The sequence below is a fragment of the Phalacrocorax carbo genome, chromosome 12 (genome assembly GCF_963921805.1).
Source record: "Phalacrocorax carbo chromosome 12, bPhaCar2.1, whole genome shotgun sequence".
NCBI classification, from domain to species: Eukaryota; Metazoa; Chordata; class Aves; order Suliformes; family Phalacrocoracidae; genus Phalacrocorax; species Phalacrocorax carbo.
The window spans coordinates 18,324,628-18,347,098 of NC_087524.1; the positions used below are offsets into that span (position 1 = coordinate 18,324,628).

At 44.7% G+C, this 22,471-nt stretch overlaps 1 protein-coding gene across 1 annotated transcript in view; it reads left to right on the top strand.

Annotated features, from left to right (window-relative positions):
- Positions 1 to 6,262: 6,262 nt before the first annotated feature.
- HTRA1 (HtrA serine peptidase 1) overlaps positions 6,263 to 22,471 on the top strand; it is a 35,141-nt gene continuing 18,932 nt past the window's right edge. Inside the window, exon 1 of the mRNA XM_064464334.1 lies at positions 6,263 to 6,815. Within this exon, the coding sequence (XP_064320404.1) occupies positions 6,341 to 6,815 (475 nt within the window). The 5' untranslated portion in view covers positions 6,263 to 6,340. The remainder of the gene's footprint in view (positions 6,816 to 22,471) is intronic.

A 22,471-nucleotide genomic window follows, 5' to 3' on the forward strand; every position in this document is an offset into this window, starting at 1 on the left:
AACAAAATAGCCTGTTCTCCCTGCTGTTCTTGTTTATCATACCAGTTTACTCCTGAGGAAGCTAGGATGTTATAGGAAAAAAGTGAATAATGAAAGTGTGAGGCTTCTCATGATGTTACTGACTATGGAAAGCAATTACAGGCAATCAGAATAGAGTAAAAAAAAAAAGATGAAAAAGAAGAAATTGAAGTACTGACTCTGGGGAATCTGCTTTTTCATTCTAAAAAGTAACAAAACTCAAACCACAACACTATTGAAATATATTGGTGATAAAGAACTGATGTCTTCTTCTGATAAACCAGTACAAGAGAAACCCATTGCGAATAGCCCGATATTCAGTCTGGTAAGAGTACCCATTTTTGAATGACAAGCAAGTATATGTTAGATGATTGTATAATATATGCATGCTCAAAACATTAATTATTGCTTGACAGACTTGCATATGTCTAGAATCATAAAATGTCCTGAGCTGGAAGTGACCCACAAGGATCATTGAGTCCAACACCTGTCCCTGCACAGGACAATCCCAAATTCACACCATATCTCTGAGGGCCTTGGCCAAGTGCTGCTTGAATATTGCCAGGATGGTGCCGTGACGCCTCCCTGGGGAGCCTGTTCCAGGGCTCCACCACCCTCTGGGGGAAGAACCTTTCCCTTAATACCCAGCCTAACTCTCCCCTGGCACATCTCCCTGCCGTTCCCTCGGGGCCTGGCGTTGGTCACCAGAGAGCAGAGATCAGTGCCTGCCCCTCCTCCTGCCCTTGTGAGGAGGCTGCAGAGCGCCATGAGGGCTGCCCTCGGCCTCCTCTGCTCCAGGCTGGACAAACCCAGTGGCTTTAGCCGCTCTTTGTACAGTTTCTCCTCTAAACCCTTCACCAACTTTATGGGCGCCTCTGGACGCTCTCCAGTAGCTTTATACCCTTCATGTCCTGCGGTGCCCAACGCTGCCCACAGCACTCGAGGTGAGGCGTCACCAGCGAGGAGCAGAGCAGGACAATCCCCTCCCTCGCCCAGCTGCGATGCAGGGCTTGATGCACCCCAGGGCACACTGTTGGCTCATGTTCAACTTGCTGTTGACCAGAACCTCCAGGTCCCTCTCTGGGGAGCTGCCCTCCAGCCTCTCATCCCCCAGCCTATCTTTACAGCCAGGACTGCCATGCTCCTGCTGTCTGGCAGTGTAAGGCAATAACTTTCTGTACTAGGAAGCCTTGAGCTGAGCTTGATGACTTTCAGTTACTGCAGCTTAAAAACTCTGGAACATACCTAGGAAACTGGTTTTCCAGAACGATGCAGCTGGTCAGAAGGACCTTTAAAAAGTCTTGTCTGAGTACAACCTCTCCAACTACTGGACTGGAAAGGAAGCATCTCTGCTGCTTTTGGTGGACAAAGTAATGTGAGCCAAAGATATGAGTTTGGAAGTAGACCAGAGAAATGGGGGCTGCAGTTTGAAGAGGGGGACCTAACCAGTTTGAAACCTTATTCTTTACTGAGCTGCCATTTTAATAATTTAACTTTTTGTTATTGAGGTTTTGGAATTGCAAATGTAGGTTCAGAAGTTGAAATTCTATACAGAAATGAGTTAAAAGCACATATGGCATCACAAAGTATCTCCCATCATAAAAATAGCTGTATTAGTAGAAAATGTTGACATTCAAAGGCTAATTTTTTTAGGCTCGATAGGAGGTCTAAACTATAATGGATGGAGAAATTAGTGAGCACACCAACAAGGTGGGTTCTGAAGGTGTGGGGCAGAAATTCCTGTTCTCATAAAGATTTTATATTAATTTGAGGTGGGAGAGAGGGAAGAAATGAAGGAAGGGTAAATTTGGACACGGTATTTTTAGTCTAAAAGTTAAACCGAAATTAAAAAAATGAAGCCCTCTGTGCTATGTTTTATCAGTTTTATTTAATGTCTTAATATCTATCTGTATGTTAGAGCACAACCTATTTATTATAGGTTTTTGCTAGTAAGCTGCTAAAGTACTTCTGACATCTTCCACTGAAGTAATGAAGGCCGCTCTCTGGAAAAGGTAAGTGTGAGCCCGACCCTGTGACTGAATCATGTCCCACACGTCTGCCTTGTTTTTTCGAGTCAGATTTTCTGTGCAACCTCTCTGAGAAAAAGAAACTGGTACTCATTTGTAAAGGCACTATGTAATGGTGTAGTAGTGGTTGAACATTGCTCTTCAAAGTGGTACCTTTGACACTGTAATTAGGGATTTGCATTTAAAACCACCAGCACTGTCATTTTGCATATCAATACGCCTAGTGAACACATCTTTTAAGAATTTAAACCACTCTGATGCACAACATTCCTATTGTCTCCATTCTCCTAATGATAACTGAGCACATCAGGGCACCTGAGCAATGTCTGTTCTCAATAGATGGGTGTTAACTGCTTGTTTTCATAGCAGCGTGTTGTTTTCTCTAAGTTAAGTTAATTATGAAGGTTCGAGGCTTGTTTTAGAGTCCCTGCCTGTAGTGTAGTGCCTGGGTTTTTGCGGGGTGGGGGTAGGGGTGTTACATCCTGGCCAAAAGTATGCAGGACAGTGTACCTTTTTTTTCCCACCATAGAAAATCTGGGAGAAAGCCATTAACAAATGAAGCAAAATGATAATGCAGTCATAATAAACCTAGAAAAGCTTTCTGCAAAGTCCAAGCCGTTTAAGTTTGCTCAGAATATAGGCATTCTGGCCACCTCAAACTTCCCCCAGCCTCTTTTCTGGCCAGGATCCTTCTAGTTCCAGACTTTAATGTTAAGCCCTTTTTCTCCTGCCAAGTGTACTCTTTTTTTTCATCCTTTACTTGCTTCTTGCTTCCCACCCTTTCCATGTGTGCCCAGATCCTTACTCCAAAGCACCTGGGTCCTCCTTGGCCCCACGTGCAGTAGCAATGCAAGAAGAATCCTGTGGCCAGTGCTGCTGGCTTCTCTTGCTCCCTCCTTTCTCCAGTAAGCCACTGGAGGTACCACAGGGCTTCTTGCTGCTTTCCGAAACTGAGATTTCAAAGGCAGCAAATGATAAGTCTTTGGTAACGTGGCAACATCTTCATGGGCATCCAGGAAAACTTACTTTCCTAATAGGCAATATAAAGCATACCATCATACTGCAGGAAAGGCCGACCTCTTCTGTCCTGGCCCCTGCTGTGAGCAGGGCTGAGGCTGGATGTTGGGCAAATTCTGGATCCCTGACAGCAATATCAAAACTTTCATTCCTTTAGAAGAATTTGCAGTATGTGATCTCTGGATGGAGCCTCCTGTCATCGAGTTCCATTTGAAAAGTAGGAGATGAAATGTTTTACCAGTGAAGTCTCTCAAGTGCAAGTATTTTTCAGACCAGGTTTTCAGCTTCTGTGAGTATTGGTCAGTATCTTCTGGCTTGAATTGCTGTTTTGTGTGAAAATGTTCTGATGGAGGAGAAATAATAATTTCTGGGTTTATAGCACCTTTTGGTGTAAAGCACTTCTGCACAGATTAGATAGGTATTTAACAAATACTTTTTTTCAGTAAACTAAGTTATTAAATCCCCCAAAGACTTATCTCAGCTATTCGGGAAAGCAAGATGGGTTTTTTTTCAGGTTTTTTGTGTGCACCCACGTGAAATCTATAAAATTAATGTTACAAAAAATTTATATTTTAATATTCCGAGCAAGGTTCACATCCTTACTTGGTTTAAGAACCAAAAAAACACAACACCAGAAGGTCCTCAATACTAGTCCATATATTTGGAAGTAAATGGCGAATTAATGGTTTCACATATGACCTTGGGATTATTTCCTTTGCAGTGTGTAACCCTTAACTGTCTAACAACAAATGTACGTCCCTTCTCTGTGCTATTTATTTAAGAAAACACCTTGGCTAGTGTACTACAGGTCTTCAGTAATCTGTAACAGCCTGCAGCTGACAGTGCTGGCTGAACTGTGCAAAAGAAGAATGATACCTCACGGAAAATATAAATATACTCAACCGGTGTTTCAAACTTCTGTGTGAGAGCACTATAAGCTTGCAGTAGTTCTTGAAGTAGTTAAATATTTAGCTTAAGTTTGCAAACTTTATAAGATGAACAGTTAAGTAAACACTTTATATTTTCATTGATTGATTACTCCTTTCCTGAGGTAAGGATGCGCTCACTTTACTTAGGTTTGAACTAAGGTATTGACTTACTGAATTACTACCGTACCAAGCGGGTTTCTATCAAACAGTGCTGTTGTTTATGTATTTTGAGCCTCTCCTAATGCCTCGCCTTTGCTCCTTAGAATGACCAGTATCAAAGGATACTAAGCTAAACCAGAGACAAACGTCCCTGGAGAGAGGACGACTGAACAAGGAGTTTTCCCACTGCCTGCGGAGGTAAGGCTCCAATGGCTTCTCACAGTAATCTATCTGACAAAGGCAAAGTGATAGAAAAGCAGATAGCCCTTCTGGGCGGGGTAGGACTAAACCCTGTGGTAATTCACTGGTCTTTGAATATTTTGTTCTAGGAATTTATAAGATCTTGTCTGAACCTCTATTTCTTTTTTTTTAAACTGAAAACTGTTCGTCTTTCCTTGAAGACTTGTCATTACTTAAAAGTAAAAGGAAAAACAAAACAAAACCCAGAACAAACCCTAAAGCTTATTAAAAGTAGCAAATAAGTAATGAATAAACAAATAATCATTTGGAAACACTTTACCATGGTATCTATCCATAATATATATGAGTGTGTGTGTATATATACATACATTTAAAAATATTTAAACTTATAAAGATTTTCAAACTTTTTCTTAGACTTTTTAACAATGTAATGATTTTAACACTATGGAAGTTTTGCTGTGAATTGTTCTAGATTACTACTTTACTGCTTTGGTCACTTCTGAAATCAAGTAATTCTCCAGAAATCTCTTGCCTTGCACAGCGTTGAAGTTACTAGAAAACAGCCAGTGTAAGGGGTTCATACTGGAGCTTTTATTGGGAGTGTTGGATTCTACATGGTTTTCCACCTTCAGGTATGAACCACACAGCTTTGCACATCTGTGGTTTTGTGGTCACAGTTTATAATGTTCCCTGGAATAATTAGATTTGAATTCTGACACTTGGGATTGCTGCTTCCACCTGCTTAGCTGGCTGATTGTTAAAGATTATTCCACTTTTTGTAGGAGAAAAGACTCCGTGTTCTTCTGCCTTGTCTCAGTTGCTGGCGTTCCCCATTTCTTAGTCACAGCTCATCCAACAGCACTTCGTCTTGCTTAATGGTTTGAATAGTTTGCTTGGGTATTGGGTGCCTGATAAAGATACACTTAAGTAATTACATATCGGTAGTCTGTCCAAAAGTTTAATCGCCTCGTAATTAAAAAAATTGGCTGTGCTCAATTTCCAGCTATTAGTTCTTGTTATACCTTTCTCTACCTGCTTTGGAAACGATGCCTTTTCCCTTGGAAGGTGCTTGTGTGTAATCAAACTGCCTTTCAAACCACCTTGTGAGCGCTAAAAGAGCATGTGTCGAGAAAGGGCCTGTGTCCGGGGTTGTACAGGTGCCAGATGGGCTCAGCTGGCTGGTAGGGTGATGGAAGGCTGGGGTGGGGTGGGGTTGAGGAGGTTTTGTTTTGTTTTTTTTTTTTTTTTAATTTCGGTGGATTAACCTTCTGCTAATTGCTGGTGTCCACCTTGCCCTGAGGCTCTGAGAACTCCCGGTGAAGCGGGGCGGGGGGAGAGGAGGCGACCCGGGAGCAGCCTCCATCCCCCCTCCCCCATCCCTTCCTTCCTGCCTCCCTCCGCCCCCGGAGGCTCCGGGTACCGGCGGCGCGCCTCGGCGCCGGCATCGCCTCCCAGCTCCTTCCAGAGCGGGGATTTCTCAGGACGCCGCCTGCGGGAGTCCCTGGCATTCCGGGCGGGGACGCCTTGCATTTGCATGCATCGCTTCACTCTCTTTCTCCCAGGGGGCCGGCTGGCGGCCCTGCCCTCCGCGGCTGCTCTGCCACCCATCTTCTTATCAGATAGCAATGTTATCAATCGGATAACATTAGTTCGGATCGCCTTTCCCGTAATTCCTCAAGTGGGGAAGAGTATTCAGCTCCGCCCGTCTTCTGAATCCGTCTGGCGGGGATGGTTTGGGGGCGGGGGCTGCAGCGCGGCCTAGCCTTTCAACGCCAAGTTTAACAGATCCGTGCGGTAACGAACTGCGCGGGTTTGCCCCAAAAAGACAAGGCCGGGGGGGGGGGGGGGGGGAAAGGGGGGTGTCACGGCGCCGGGGGAGGCGGAGGGGGAGGCCGTCCCCGCCCCGCCCCCCTCCGCCGCCGCTTAAAGCCGGCCGCCCGCCCCGCCGCGCTCAGCGCCCCACGCCTCGCCTCGCCTCGCCTCGCCGCGATGCCGCTGTGGGGCTGGAGCCTGCTGCTGGCGGGGCTGCTGCTGCTGCTCCCCGCCGCCGCCCCCGCCGCCCCGCCGCCGCCCGCGTGCCCGGAGCGCTGCGATCGGTCGCGCTGCCCGCCGCTGCCCGCCACCTCCTGCCCCGGCGGGGCCGTGCTGGACGCCTGCGGCTGCTGCCGCGTCTGCGGGGCGGAGGAGGGCGAGCCTTGCGGCGGAGGAGGGGGAGGAGGCGGCGGCCCGCCCTGCGGTGAGGGGCTCCAGTGCGTGGTGCCGCCCGGCAGCGGCGTGCCCGCCTCGGCCACCGTGCGCAAGCGGGCGGCCGCCGGGCGCTGCCAGTGCTCCAGCAACGAGCCCGTGTGCGGCAGCGACGCCGTCACTTATGCCAGCCCCTGCCAGCTGCGGGCCGCCAGCCGCCGCGCCGAGCGGCTCCGCCAGCCGCCCCTCATCGCCATCCAGCGCGGAGCCTGCGGGCAGGGTAAGGGGCGGCACCCCGGGGCGGGGGGGGGGGGCGCCCTCGCGGGTGCTGCGGGGCCAGGACAGTGCGGGGACCAGGGCTCGGCCCCATCGCCCTCTGCCCCCGCCGGGCAGGGGACCCGCATCCCTGGGGGTCTTGGGCGAGGGGGGCTCCGGAGCCAGCGGCTGCGCAGCGGGAGGGCGGCCCGGCCCGGTGGGGGCTGCCGTCGGGAGGAGGGGGCCAAAGAAAAGGGCTGGCCTTGGCTCCGGTCCGGTAGTCGAGGTCAGTCAGAAACTCGAGCAAGAATGCAGCGTTTGCCTCCGTCCGCCGAGTGTCGGGGGACAAAAAACCAAAACCCACCCTATATCCAACATTAAAGCTTAACATCTTCCTTCCTCCAGAGAAGCTACCTTCTGGGGGCTCCCTGGAAGCTCAAAGGGCTCAAAACTGGGAAACTGGTTGCAAAACTCCGGAGGCCGGCGCGGGTGAGGACCCGGCTTCGACAAAGTTTAGGGGAACCCTTGGGCGCCCCTCGGGCGCCGGCCGCGGGGAAATGCCCGGGGAAATAAAGGCGAGAATGTAGAAGTTGTTAAAAATCTGATGGCGGCGAATAAATGCGGCGTGTCGGTGTGGGCAGAGCAGGTAGCTGGCTGCCTTCGCCCCTTCCGCCAGATGTGCCCTGATTTATTAATCATAGATTTGCTAGAGAAGGGGATGGTCGTAAGTGAGCAGCGTGTGAAGCTGACCTTAGGGTTTGGTGGTTTTTGGAGGATGGGAGTGGCGTCGAGACGTAACAATATTAGTATTTTTACTTCGGCTTTATTATAATTTAGTTGTTATTTTAGTTGAATCGGATCTAACTCGAGCATGGGGAGCTGCAGGAGGGATGCTCATTATTTGTAAGCTGTATAAAGAGGCGTTGCTGCGTTCTGACGCTGTGGCTCCGCAGGTGGAATTGCTGGACTGAAGAGCCAGGTGAAATGTTCAGTCTTGCAGGAACATTGAGCACAGGATGTGACACGGCGTGACAAAACCACGCTGGGGATAAACGCGGGGTGATCTTTACGAGCTGCAACCCCTAATCCAGGCTGCTTGAACCTTGTAGGCTAAGGCTGCCTCTTCCTTCTAAGCCATTCAGCAGGATTGGGGGGTAATAGGTAAAAATGAGTATGCATTAAGCCTCTATTTCTGAAGAGTTGCCTTTTCATAAGTCAGCACCGTTCCACTGAGGATTGATTCTTTTAGTATAGGTTGTACCATTTCTGCATTTCTTCCTCTAAAAACAAATTTCTTTCTGTATTTCTCCAGTAGAAGGATATTCTGATGTACAGTGGCTCTGTGTTCGGCTTGAGCAAAACACTGGTCCTGCATTACAGATCAAACTTACAACTTTACTATCGATACAATCAATTTTTTGTACCACTGGTTTCCCCCCGGTTTCAAAGCTGCGTTGTGCTTGGTGGAACATTGCTGGCGTTTACTGACATTGGAGACAATTCAGGCTTTCACGCTATGGTTTCCTGATCTCCAGTATAATATCATGCCTTGTGATTTTTGTTCTCAATTCATGAAACCATCATTGTTTTCTCAGTCTCTTCTGCTGAACGTTTGTGGAATTCGGGCCGTGTATGAGCGGGAGAGCAATACGTGCCTCCGGTAGGTTGTGCAGAAAATGCACAGGCTGCATATAGGCCTTGTATAGGAAAACTCTGCTGCAGTAGGTATCTCATGTGTGTGTCCAGACAATCATTTTGCCCTGTTGCACCTTTGGTTGGAGCGAGGCTTATTTTCTGTATCACTAGGGACAAAAGGAAGGTGCTAGAGAAGCTGACCAGTAGCATGCAGTTTATCCCTAGACCAGAGCGAACATTGCTGCAAACAAAGCTTTTTTGATATGTAAAAAACTAAAATAAAAATAAATGGAGAGGAGGCAGTAAAGCCCTGTTCCCTGGGGGCAGATTGGCCCACTGTTTTGAAAAGCCGTTGCCTAATACGTGGCTCCTTAGAGTTGTTAACTTTATTTCATTTTCAGGAGAGCTTTTGCTCCCTAGAGATGGAGTTATCTTTGGGAAAATATTTTTATGCTTTCATAGTAACATACCTGTATAAATAATTAGGTGAATACAGTGCAATGGCCCAGGGAAATGAGAGAAAGGGGGTGTAGAGAAAGTGTTTGGAAAACACTTTTACATTGTTTCTAAGTTTCACATCACTTTAGTAGCTGGTCAGGTACAACATTGTGTATGTTGCATAAAATAAAGTAAAACTTTGTCTTTTTCAGTTTTCATCTACTGCAGTCCACTCCTGGTGCTGCTTTTGTCTGTCAGTGATTCTCAGTGCTGCTGATCCAATACCGGACGTGTTTAGGAGAGGATGCGGCAGAGGCAGGGGAAGCTTGTGCTGGGTCTGTGTGTGAAAGGGGGATTTTTCCTATGCAAAATGGGGATCGTGAGTCTTAAAAAACTCAAGAAAAATTTCACAAGCCTCTGAGCTTACTGTAGCCTTGGCCTTAAACACTGCTGAGACGATGGGTGGTGGCAGGGTGCAGCAAAGTGGCACCGAGATGCTGAGCACTGCTGTGGTGTTGTGCTCTGGGGTGCAGGATCAGCCCGCAGCTCGGGCCAGGCACACAGAAAGGACAGAACAGGCTCTATTGGGAGAAACACCAGGAGCGGAGAGGAGAGAGGGGAAAGCCCGGCTGTGGCTTTTAGCCAGGAGATGCATCGGTTGAACTAGTACAGTGAGTGCACGGCCTGGGTGCAGGGCTGAAGCGTGCCCTGCCGGGGCTCGCCTCGGTTAAAGGCAGGTGAGGCTGGTGATGAGCAGGGTGACGCACCGTGCAGTGGCCAGTTGACCCCTTTCATTAGTGCTGTGTCCCTGCCTGGGGCATGCGCCCTTTCCAGCTCTCCGCTCCGGCGGTATGGCCGGAGGCAGGGTGACTGGCGGTACCTGTCCTGCCGGAGGTGGGCAGCCTCCCCAGGGCACCCTGCGCACCTCTTCCCTCCACCTTCAGCGGATGATGTAGCCCTGCTTTTCGTATCGGAACTGCTGGCAGGCCAGTGCCTGCAGCACCAGCAAGCCGTTTCTGCACCAGCCTGGGCAGGGCTGCTGAGCTGCAGCATCCATGAAAGAGATCTTCGCTTTCTGTGAAGGACAGGAGGGGTGTTGGTAGAGGGTGTTCAGGCCTGCAAAGCATGTGCTGGTGCAGCGCAGTGTGGGTTGGTACCAATGAAAATACAAATGCGCAGAAAGGAGGTGAATGTCCTTTGAGCCTAAACCATGACTCTGTAAAGACCATCCCACGCCCGGGAGCGAGGTCAGTGCAACAAGACCTCAATATTCGGTGTGATGAGGTTCAATGTGCTGGGAGGATGTTTTCTTTTTCTTAAGCAAATATGGTTTTGGTGCTCTTAAATCCCTCCTGCTGACCAAGGAAAGAAGGCATGGGATGTTCAACACACAACTTAAACCAGTCTTCCTTCCCCTCCTCACTTCTCCTGGCAAATGCTGCCAGACGTTTTAGGACAGTGCCCTTCTCTCCATGTTGTGCTCATCACACTGTAAAATACAAACTAACCTGGATTTGTCCTTTCACCTTTAACCAGAATGAGAACGTTCCTTGTGGTTGCTCTCAGTTCCTAACTTTCCTCTGCCCCTTTTTGAACCGGATTTTTTTGTTTTCATGTTTCATATTACTGAGTCTGATGTGGTACCCCAGTAACCTCGGTGGTCCCCAGCATGCTAGCATCTGTCACAGGCAGATCATGCTTCTCTGTCACAGGCGTGCTCGCACAATGATGTCACATCTGGAGCTTGATGTGAGCTCTTCTGGTTTAGACTAACCAGTTTGTTATTATTGCTTGCTTTAGAAAGGTGTGTTACTAACAGATGCAGGTTTCACTATTTGTCATCATCACATTATCATTTCATAGTTCCAGAGATGGAGGGAGGAGAAGAAAAATCCATCACTCAAACTCAATTTCTCACAAAGTGGCTGACCTTGTATTTTGAAATGCACAGGGGGAAATTGCATCCAAGAGACTCTGTGTAATTCCCTGGCAGAAGAAAAGGACCTCTGTGGTCAATAAACTGTTAGTCATTAATTGAGTCCTTTAAAAAAGGCATAAGAATGTGATCTGTGCAGCAGAGGATGGGAAAGAGCAGTAGATGGACCTGCCTGAATTCCTTCGCCTGTAGTACGGAGAGGGCTAACGGGCTGGCAGTGCTGAGCCTTGCAGGAATGAATAATCAGGGCAGGAAGAGAAACTCAGCTAGGAAATCTGGGAAGGTCAGGAACTAAGCCTGATATTTATTGAGAGGAAAGTTGATGTTGTTATGAACTAGGCTTTCAGCTGTTTCCCGAAAGATAACAACAGGCACGCGATGGTTAGTGTGGTGAAGAAATGTTGGGAGACCTTTGCAGGTTACTTGGCACGTGTTGAGTCTATTAAAAATGAGCTGGGAGGAGCAGGTGTTACAGAACTGGATGCACAAATGAGCGCCCCAGTGCCATTAATATTTTTTAGCTGCCTTCATTTCCCTCAGTTGCTGTGTTTGGGTGGTCTGAAAGTCATTATCCTTCTGACTTTCCTCAGTCTCTTTTGCAGCAGCAGGAGAAGGGGAGGGAGGGAAGAGGCAGCTGAAGGCAATGGAAACAAATAGCAACATATTTACAGAAGAGAACAAATTCCCAAGTGTGGGATTAAACAGCTTTGGAAAACCAAAGCCAAGTATTCAGCTCTGAGAGGAGGGAACACTAAGAAGTGGTTTGTCTGAAGAAGCTCACCTTTTCCCCTCTCCACATCTAGATTTCTTCCCGGGGAGCCGGCAGTAATTCTGTAGTCTCTAGACTTCAAACAGGTCGGTAAATACAGATTTGGAACAAGGAACGATTCAATCCTTTCATCTTCTGGGCTTTGAAATTTAAAGGTACCTGTTGACTGGACAGGACTACTTAAAGCCATGAGTAAGCAGCAGGAATCTTATTAAGTAGAGTTTAGCTGTGATGGGGACAGCGTATCCTGAGCAGTTAAAGGAAAGACTCTGCTGTCCAAGAAATAGGAGAAGCTGGAAAATATTTTTCAAATGTGAATTTACGTGTGCTTGGAGTGAAAGAAAGCAACATTAGAAATAGAAACTGGGGTACTGTGGAACTTTACTTTTGTTGTAAATAAAGTCATTCCTCACTCCCATAAACTGCTGGGGCCTCTAGGATCCCTGGCTGGACTTGGCAGTAAGTCCCACAGTGTTTGTAACCAGGCCCAAGCAAATATCTAGTATTATTTTGGAGGCTGTGTTCAGGATGTAGAAAAAAAGGCAGCCTTTATTTTGCCTTCTGGGTACAGGTCATTGTGATTCCCAGATTGGTTCACCTGCCTCAAAGAGAAGAATATAACTAACAAATAAGTTTCAGCTCCCCTATATTGAAGAGCTATAAAATAAGGCATTGATCTTATACTAACTGATGATGTTGACCTCGTATCTGTAGGTAACAGGAGAGAGACTTACAATGTCTTAAACCTCTATGACAGGACACAGTTGACTAGTTATTTTATTTTAAAGTTTAGGGAATTGAGAAGATCTTGGCTACCATATTTTAGTGACTGGAGATGAGTCAGGCAGCCAGATAGAGTAGCTCTTAAATTTCTGTGTTAATATCAGATACCCTGGTGCACTGATAAGACGAAGCACAAAGCTGGAAGCCAGATGGGTTGTGCAATTCGTTGTGAGCCCTCTGCCAGGAGCTTGTTTCTGGAGACAAAAATGTGTGCATGCATATGCACACACACTGCAAAAGAAACACATACATGTGTGTAAGGTGTGAGCAGAGCCATTAGCCTCTGCTTTTATTGCACATGAACTCCATGGGCTGTACCAGGGCAGGAGCTGGTCCTGTTGGTGCGAGCTGCAGCGTGTTGATGCACCAGTGCTGGGGCTGTGCCGAGTGTCATGGTGTAGCCATGCTATAGGCACCCCGTTAAAATTTTCTGTGTTACAAGTTAACGAAACTTCGTTCTTGTGTCTGTCATTTTTTCCCATCAAATTCTACGAGGGTTTCTCAGTCTTTCCATCTCCCTGCCTCTTGTAAAGCTGCCTTTTTGGTGACATGGGAGAGGTTGGATATGCAGTGGATTGTTCCTATATCCAGTTTTACAGGCTTGCTACCAGAAATATTGATGAGATGGAGCTCACCAAATTAAAAAAACACTTCATGTTTCTGATGGCAATTGGATTTGCATGTATTTTTCCTGACAAACAACTGACAGATAAAATAATGCATATTAAATCTAGTAACCATATGTAGAAGCTATCCAATGGTCTAAAATTTGAAATAGTTCATGTAGCAGAGCATTAGAAGACGCTCACAAGGTTTTTCCAGAGGCCAATGTCATTACGCCACTTTATAGATCGTGAATCTAGGGCAGGGGAAGATAAAGAGCTTTGCTCAAGGTCAGCCAGTATTCCAGTAGCAGAGCTGAGAGCAAACTGAGGTTTTATGAGTCCCCGCTCATTTTTCTGCCCCTTGCCAGCATTGCCGCTCCATTTTCCATTACTTTTCTTTTCCATTACTCTATTTCTTAAACTTGCAGACTGCAGTTTTGGCTTTGTTCTGCAAACGGCATCGATGATCTGTCAATCTGCATCTGCAGAAAGTAATTTTGGAGAAGGAAAGAAGTGGGTGGACTGAGCACTAATAAGGAAAAGAAACCCAAATGGCTCTCTCCCCTCCCACCATCCCACCTCCAAAATAAACACAACCCCCCAGGAATCTCATATGTCAACATTTGTGGTGGTAAAGGGTTGATTCATTCCTTTTTTTCCAGGACAGCATATACAGTTTGGCATGTCTGCCTATTCTGTATCAGAGATCTGTATGTAGCCCTCTATCTATAAAGGTAAAGCTTGGCTAACCCTTGTTTTCTTTTGTATTCAGACAGTAAAAGTGGGCAAGCAGAGACCACTTATAAATAAAATACAGAAAATATTCACATGATCCATAAAATAAAGCAGAATAGGTGGGTGGATAAGAAAGCCATTCTGTAAATATTTACTGTTGATGGGGAGCAGTGAATATAATTAGCACTCTAAATATTGTAAAAATATGCATATTCAAGAGAGTGAAATAGAAACCTGCTCTTCCTTTAACCTTTAAGGAGAAACTATACGTGCAGTGGAACGGGGTGCTGTGTGACGGTGGCTCTCACACCAGTGGCAGTGCCACCTCCTTTCTGTAGTTCTCAAAACAGGATGGCAGAAGGACCCTCTGCATTACTCCAGGTTTGTTCCCCAAACGCTCATTGATTTCTGATGTCTACATTAAAACAAATCTGGACGGTCTTAGAGTGGTTCTTAAGACAGGTGTAGAAAATACTGCCAGAGGCTGTAGATATTGTGGCTTTTGTGATATGGTTATGCTGGGTTTATGTATTACACAATTACGAAGTCCCCTGGGGGTGTGAGTTGTGTGTGTGTATGTTTTATTACTGTTTTGAAGTTTTTCTATATATTTGGTCCTTCTCTGTATCACCTCGGTGACACTGTAAGTCTTGCCAAGCGAAGTGGTGAAATCAATGCCTTTTCCACCTGCAGAGAAGCAGCATCTCGGGAGGCTTTTTTCAGGCTTCCATCTAAGAGGCTTTTTTTAGGTTTCTCCTTAGAGGAAAAAAAATGTTTAAAAAGCATGAAAACAAGAACTTGTTTTTATTCCCTGGTGTCTTCGTACTAGGGTTCCTGGAAGTTGAAACCAAGTTACTCTTAAGCAGGGATTTGTTCTAAAGATGCAGTGCAAAAGTTTCTCATGTACTTAAAATGAGACCTTAATGCCTTTATAATGTTAAGAGGAATTTTCAGGATCAGACAACTGTTGGTTACACATAGGATATAGGAACTAACGTGTCTTTGTTACCGTACGGGCATCTGGGGGATGTTTTGTTGGTTCTCTGCCTGCGATGAGTGGGGCTGGGAGGTAGATCAGGGTGATGACCTGATTTGGAAGGGACGTAAACTGAGCAGGGCTGGAAAAGGAGGAGAGAAATTATTCCTGACTCATCTGTTATATTTTCAAACCTCTCCAGAGAAGAGAATACCACGTCTGCTTAAACCTGTTGACTGAAATATTTTTTTCATCTGTCTGTAGGAAATCAGGCAGACTCTTTTCCGTAACTACCTGATTTACATTTCTTAATGTTTCCAGTTCAGACAGGACTACCGTTAATGATGTTTTCAAGCTCAGCACTCTTTGCCCTTGTCTTGAATTACTCTTCACCCTTTTTTTTTTTTTTTTTTTTTTTGTGTCTGAGCATGTGCTGGTGCCCTGCTTTCTCTCCTCATCCCCCGGACAGAGCGGGGCACCCGTGCAGGGCATTGCAACCGCAGCGAGTGTTGCTGCGTAGCAACCCAGGAGCCATGCATCCTTGTCAGAGGGCTGCTGAGTTGCGAGTAATTTGTCATCATCTCTGATGAGCCTGGGCTCGGCGTTGTATTAATATGGCAATGCTGCTCAGGGAACAGCATGTTCCTCCTTGCAGGGCTGCGTTCCTCCGGCCCGGGGCTCTGGCCTGGCTGTTTATGCAGAAGTTGGGTTTCCTCCCACCTCACCGCTCGTGTTTACAGAAGGAATCGCAGTTTCCTGTTGTGTTAGATGGAGCTGTCGCTCTGCTCTGGATGCCTCCCTGCTCTGGATGCCTGCCCTCCCTGTGTTGCTCCCCTCAGATTGCTTTTTAGCCTCGTCAGCTTGAAAGTCTACTGGTTTTGCTTGCTACTACTTTAATTGTGAGACTGGCTTTTTGCAGGGACAGCCAGTGTACTTAGTTTATAGAAGAATTTCTGGCATTTCTTGGGAGTTTTTATATACATGTTTTCTCCCTGTGAGGTTCTGCAAGGGTTCCTAAAGTCTGAGTCTATTCCTGTAAGATAAAATAGGGGTTATGCCCATTTTAAAGCTAAATCTAAGACACTGAAGATTCAAATCACTTTTCATGAGTAATAACACAGCCTAGACCAAGATGTGCACACATCCCGGGTGTTCCTCCTCCTGCACAATGTTCCAACCATTTAATGTCTATCCAGCAGTTCAGTAGTTGAGCTGCAACAGAAGATACTCTGTATCTAGCTCATTTACTACGTATTCTGCCTTGTAGACAAGTGGTAGGAACAGATCCTGTTCAGCTGGAATTTTAAGTTTTATATCTGAAGTTATATAGGAGCTTCCTCCAAGAAACATGTAGGCACATTGCCCAAGGACATTCCCCGCTGACCATTTTCAGTGGCAAGAAAATCTTGAATCACCTTGAGACTGGATGCAAGAGAGGTCTGTTTCATACTAAGAAAGAAGCTAGACCAAAGAGGTTGGACCAAAGTTCTTTGAAGACTCTGTGCTTTACAATTTAATTCTCTTCAAGTATGTTTTTCTCTGTTTGTTTTTCTTGTTTTATAAATGCAGAAGAGCTCTGTATGTGTCATCCTCTTTGTGTAGCCTGGACGTTCATACATTACCAATATCTGCTCTTACTTATTCATATATTTGCACTTTCAGTAACTCACCCTCTAATATATGCATTAATTTCTGGCCAGTAGTTGGGAATAGGATGCACGCAGAGACCCAGCAACATCCTGCTGCTTGGTGGGCTTCGCATACTCCTTCACACCCTTCTCCCTGAAAATCCATGAAGTCTGCTTTTGATCTTGAGAACATAAATTAAAATGTGCGATTTATTCACCTTCATTTTTGTGCTCAACAGTTCTATGTTACACGAGTGACCACACGCTGTTCTGAAAACTGTTTTGTGTTATTAATTTGAGAGCTGTTTTGTTCTACAAACTTTGTATAGATTCCCTATTCTGTTTTGCTTGAGAGCTTTTTAAATTTTTTTGGTTTATTTAAAACCAGTGATTAAAATTAATGGTTTCAGGCTTTTGGATTAGCAGGGAAAATAGACATTTCAAAGCTTGTTACTTGCAAGATCTCTGGTGAATTTGTCAGAGTCCTTGCTAAAGGTTGCCAAGAAAGAATTGATCATCTAAATATTATGATGATGAAAATGGACTTTGTTTTCCTTTTGCAAGTTTGCATTTGTGCCAAAAAGCAATTTTACTTTAAATGCTCACTTTAATCTTGCAGTGGTTCTTGCTGCAGGACATATTTTAAGTGAATACCAGATTTGTGCAGTTTACTATTTGGTAGAATAAAATGCTTGAAATCTCTCCGTTATTTAGCACTGTGAAAATATTTTTGCTTTTAGGGTTGTCACAGTGTAATACAGATTTTATTCTCAGAAATCTGCAAAGTGTCTCTAGTTTCTCCTTGGATTACACAGGGAAAAAACAACTGATGTAATAGTAGCTTTATTAGCAAGGTGCTGTGGTTTAGACCTCTCAAAATTCCCTCCGCTGATCTGAATGTTGTTCTTAAGCAAATCGTCTATGATGCGTAGCATGTTGTTTCTTATTTTCTTAGTATTTTTATTGTGTAATATCCTTTTCTGGTGTATTACACAATTTATCCTTGAATAGGAAGTGGAATATTTAGGCTTGCAGTTTTATGTAATTTTTTTTTTTAAAAAAACAGTGGCAACAGATCCCCATACATCACTTTTTCCTTGTGTCTCTCCAGCAGAGCTTGCCGATACCACCATTTTCGGTGTGAGCTAAGCACATTTGCTGGAGTTTTTGTTTCCATAGTAGCGTCAGAGGTTTTAACGTTTTCCTATATGACATGAATGGGAATTTGTACAAACACCAGTGGTTGGAGTTTTATTTGGGAGGGTGGAAGTTCTCTAAGTAAAACTTTACGGTCTTGTGGTTTGTGTTAGTAGTCACTGATTCTGCCAGCCCAGAGGTTTCGTGAGTGCTTAAGCCCTTCTGGTTTTGTTCTGCAGAGAAACCCAAGCTGTGCTTTCAGACCCTGGTGTGCATATGCACCTGGGATCGTGTGTCTGAATATAACGTTAAGCAAGCAGCGAGCTCAGGAGGAAGTAACCATCTATTTTCAGCAACTTGGGTAGCTTTAAATACATTTAGTCAGTCCATAAACTTCAGCAGGTTGTGATGGCTCTGCTCGTACTCTGTCTCACTGGGCAAGGGCTTCGTAGAATCATTATGGAGTTAACTGGCAAGGGATAGATTAACCACAGATCCCTGGATCTGAGCCCCATTTTCTTCGGCTGGCCCCAGCCTGGTGTTAGCAGACTGCACACCCCACCAGCTGAGGTGGTAATGCTGGGCCTGATGAACAGGGCAGGGACGAAACAGGCCCCCAGGCTGAGCGTGCAGCTGCTCAGGTGCAGGCATGGAGCAAACTCAAAGGATATTTTAATTTGGTTCCCCTGGAAGGACAGGGGTGTTGCACTTTTCCAATATGAAGCATCTTTGATGGTGAACCTGGAGATAGTGCTCCACTGCTCCACCGCTCCACCCTCCCTGCAATTTGCATATAAGCATCCTCTTTACCAGTTATAAAATTACAGATACTGACAGTTGCAGCTGTCTTGGATGATTACTGTTTCATGGGAAGTTGTGGGCTTTTTTAAATCTTAATGGGATTGAAAGTTTCTTGCTGGTTTTAAAGAAAGGCTCCAGATTCCAGACTGAATCTGACCTTTTTGACTTAGGACATGAGGATATCTGATGTGATCACATCAAGTGAGGGTGGGAGGGAGAGTTTTGCTGGGGTGTGCCTTACCACTCCCTGTGTCTAGAATAAAAAGTCCCATTGAATGAGGTAATTGTATTGGTTCTGAATTCAGACAGTGGAAGGGACACATGGGAGCATTGAGGATGCCTTAGCACAGGCTAGCCGCAGAGGATGCGGATAGGAACAGGCAGCGAGCTGAGCTGGTCCTGATGGATGAGAGCAGAAACCCCTTGTTTGAAAGGGGGAAAACACATGAAAACTGAATGGGAAAACATCAGTTTCTGACTGTGAGGTGCCTAAAGCTTTATGCAAAGAGCTGTTCCAATCAGAGGTGGACCTTACGCCGAGAGGAGACCTTCAAGAACAGCAGATACAGTTCTCACAACTGAAGGGGAAAGGTTACTTTTGAGATTTATATCTCCAAAGCATCCTTTCAGTTCAGCTCAAAATATTACCAAAAGCAGCATGTAGGAGGTGCAAGCATTAAAGCCTCAGTGCCACTTTGAGTAATGACCTAATCAGAACACAGATCTTAATATGATTTTTGGCTCATCTTTATAAAACCAAATTATTTCAGTTGTTTACAGCTGGGTGTGCTTTTTCAACGTGGCTTGGTATTCTGTCTTGCCTCCTTGTGGTTTGTTTACTGATATTAGCCCTATTAATGTGAGCTGGCAGAGATTTTCCTTTTCATTTGAGGGCGGACAGCCAGCACACCTGTGAAGTCCTTGAATTAGTTGCCTTGGGAATTTTTCATGCTGTAACCTATTTATGTTTTTTTAAGCCAGTTTTTGATCATTAACTGAATTTGCAGCAATCATCTTCATAATGTCATTAATAAAGGTTTCTTAACCATGCTTATGGGCACTTCGGACATTGTGCAATAGTCCAATAAAAACATTACGAAACACAAATAATCACAGTATATAAATAGAAAGAGGGACAGTCTGCAAAGATCTGAACATCAAAGCCTGAAGGTATTTAGGAATTAGAGCTTTATTCAAGACCACCTTTCATTGTTTAGAAATTTTTTTTTAAAAAAACCCCAACCAAACAAAAAAAAACCCCAAACACAAAACAAAAGAAAATAATGAAAAGATACTACTAGGAACAAAACTCCAGAGGGTGTGGTTTAAAGAAAAAGGCCAAAAAATTGGGGTAACTTTATTCTCAGGAATTCAACACTGGCTATACCAAAAAAGCAGTTTTTTAACAGCGGAAATCTACATTTGGGGGACCAATTTAAGTATAGAATTAAAGAGCTACCCACCTGCTTGTAGGGTACCTATAAGTCAGGGTGGATGTTGTGGTTAGATGTACATATCAGAATACACAGGCAGCGGGGATTAAATAGTCAAAACCATATAATCAATCAAAACTTAAAGCTATTGCTCTTTCTGTTGCTTAATAGCCAAGCATGGACAGCTAAAACAGCTGCAGTGTCCAGCTCTTAAAACCTGAAAACCTGGAGGATGTTGCATATCCCCATTCCACACCTAAAACTGTATTTTCTACTAAAACCCTGAACTATCAGTACAGCTGGAAAAATATGTGTGTGTTAGAGGGCAGAGGAAAGTGACTCCTGAGAAGTTTTGAATTTCACTGCTGTGTTCTACCATGACTGGTGATGGCTGGAAACTACTGTATGGTGGTTGAAGAATGAGCATCTGCTCATATTAAGTTTGCATTACTGCTGTTTTTATGGCAATTTAGCCTTCCACATAGAAACCTGGGCCCACTGGTGATTAAAATATAAGATAAAATTTTACATGGTGCTGGTCGCTTGGAGGAAAGATAAGTGCACCTCTCAGCTCTCACGCGCATTGCGCAGTAGTCCCGAAAAGGAATTAGCTATGGAGAGCACTAGGTATGTAAGTAATGGGCAAATGGTATGCATGTACACGTGTCCATTTTGGTCTCATTTCCCCCCCCGATATTTTTTCTCAGTGATAGAAGAAACTTTCAACATACTAATACTTTCACGATAGCCTTCAGATGCTCTGTTGTTACATGAGGGTGAAGACCAGCTGATAGGAATGCTTTTTATTTGCATTCATCAATTAATTAATCTGAATGGTACTTTGACTTTTGTTTATTTGCTTTAAAAAGGTATGTTTTCCATTTAAGCGGGCAGTTATTCAAGAGTTGTTGCAAAACTGTGTTACACAATGCAAGAATTCCTAATGCATAAGCAATAGGCAGGCGTGGCAAGCTTTTTAGGTCAGTATGCCATGAATCAGTATTTATTATCTAACTTTTTCAAAGTATGAAAATTTGACCTTTCAATGGCACAGCTTTGTTTGGGACTGTGCGAGGAGGTGGATTATATGTAAAATACTGTCAATTCTGAAATCTTGGCATTCGTACCCTCCGACTCAAAGTGAAGGCAGCTCAGAGGTGAAGTATTAGTAGTCTCATCATGTACAGCCTAGGCATCCTTTCTCTTCTTGAATAGCTAAATGCAAAAAAGATTGAAGGCATAAAAAAAGCTGTGTTTTCCTGTGCAGTTCCCTCAACCGTGGGAGCTATCTTTTTCAAGGGCAGGATGTGACCTTTGAATGTCTACAGCATTGTAATTGGGATGAAATCATTTTATAAGCAGTGATCAAAAAGCATATTGATGGATGCAGTAGTGCCCTGTGGCATTTTATCCCAACGTCACATTAATCCAGTCTGATAATCTGTCAAAGTTTCTCTTTAATGTGAGTGAATACTTACAAACTGCAGTTCTCATTCTTCTACCAGTTTTCCAGAACACTCCCGTATTTGTCAGCTTTATAGTGATGACATGGTTCATTTGATACCGAATAGTTCTAATAAAGAGAACATAAATCCTTTGGTAAATTGATGTTTGTCAGTCAGCAAGCCCTTATGCCTTTGTGGCATTAAAGTCCAAGGAAAACAGTTTATACGTAAAGCAGAGAAAGCACGGGATACTTTTGAGGAAAACAATAGGTGAGGACACAAGTTTCCTGACCAACGTTCCTGCTTCATAAAGCAGATTAACTTCTCCGAACTGTGATCTGAAACAGCATAATGGATTATGTGGTTACTGCTGTGGCTGCTGCTCATGATTAATTGCATTTAAAAGCCCTTGAGATGTTCCACATGGAATAAATGGGAAAAAACCCCAACACATTACTGAGTGATTGCATAGTGTTTGGGTTGACCATCCACCCCTCTCATGAGGGCAGTACGTGCTAGTAGGCATTGGTAAGTCACCTGAAACCTGTTGTTCATCCCTGAATCAAACCAGTATCTGGTTAGTATTAAAAGCAGCAATGTTTTGTTCCCAAATCATTCCTCTGAATCTCCTGCTGTGGGTTTTTGCCTCCAGTATGTACTTAAAATTTTGCCTAGTTTTCCAGTCTGGTTTTCAGATAATGAAGGTCATTCAGGTTTCAGTATTGGGATGATTTCACAGGATAGTCCTGTGTCTCCTTCTACAACTCTACAAATAAATCCTCCTGTTACGCCATCACAGCCACTTACAGCATCTACAAGCTGCTTACTGCTTTAATCTCTAGACAGATTTAGAAGCCAAATGGCAAGGATGGATGGGAGCAGCACAGCACATTAATACCCATCTGAAAGTCAATTGCAGATTTGGCTTGTGTCTTTATAAGATGGATGCATTAGATAAAATGGGAAAACTAAAGAAAACAAAGCGTGTTTCTTGCCTCTTGGGAAATACAAAATAACTCTTTGGGATGTTCCAGTTGCTTAGTTGCTCCCAATTTAAAGAAAAAAAACCCAAACCACCAACTTTTGCCCCTGAACTACTTGAGAAGGGGAAGCTGGGTCAGAATTGTGATTTTTTTTTTTTTTTTTTCCAGCGCTCTTTTAGACATCTGGTGGTGCGGACAGGTTTTCTGGTGGCCACAATAGGAGTTTGGTATCCAGCTGCTTTTGAAAATCACACTGACCTCTCTTGAATGCTCCGTGACCATAAGCTTTTGTGTTACAGCACTGCCCAGGAATGCAGAGCTTTGTGGTCCCATTGTTTTCATGTGCATATCTATTTTGTAGCCTTGAGGATGGTTCA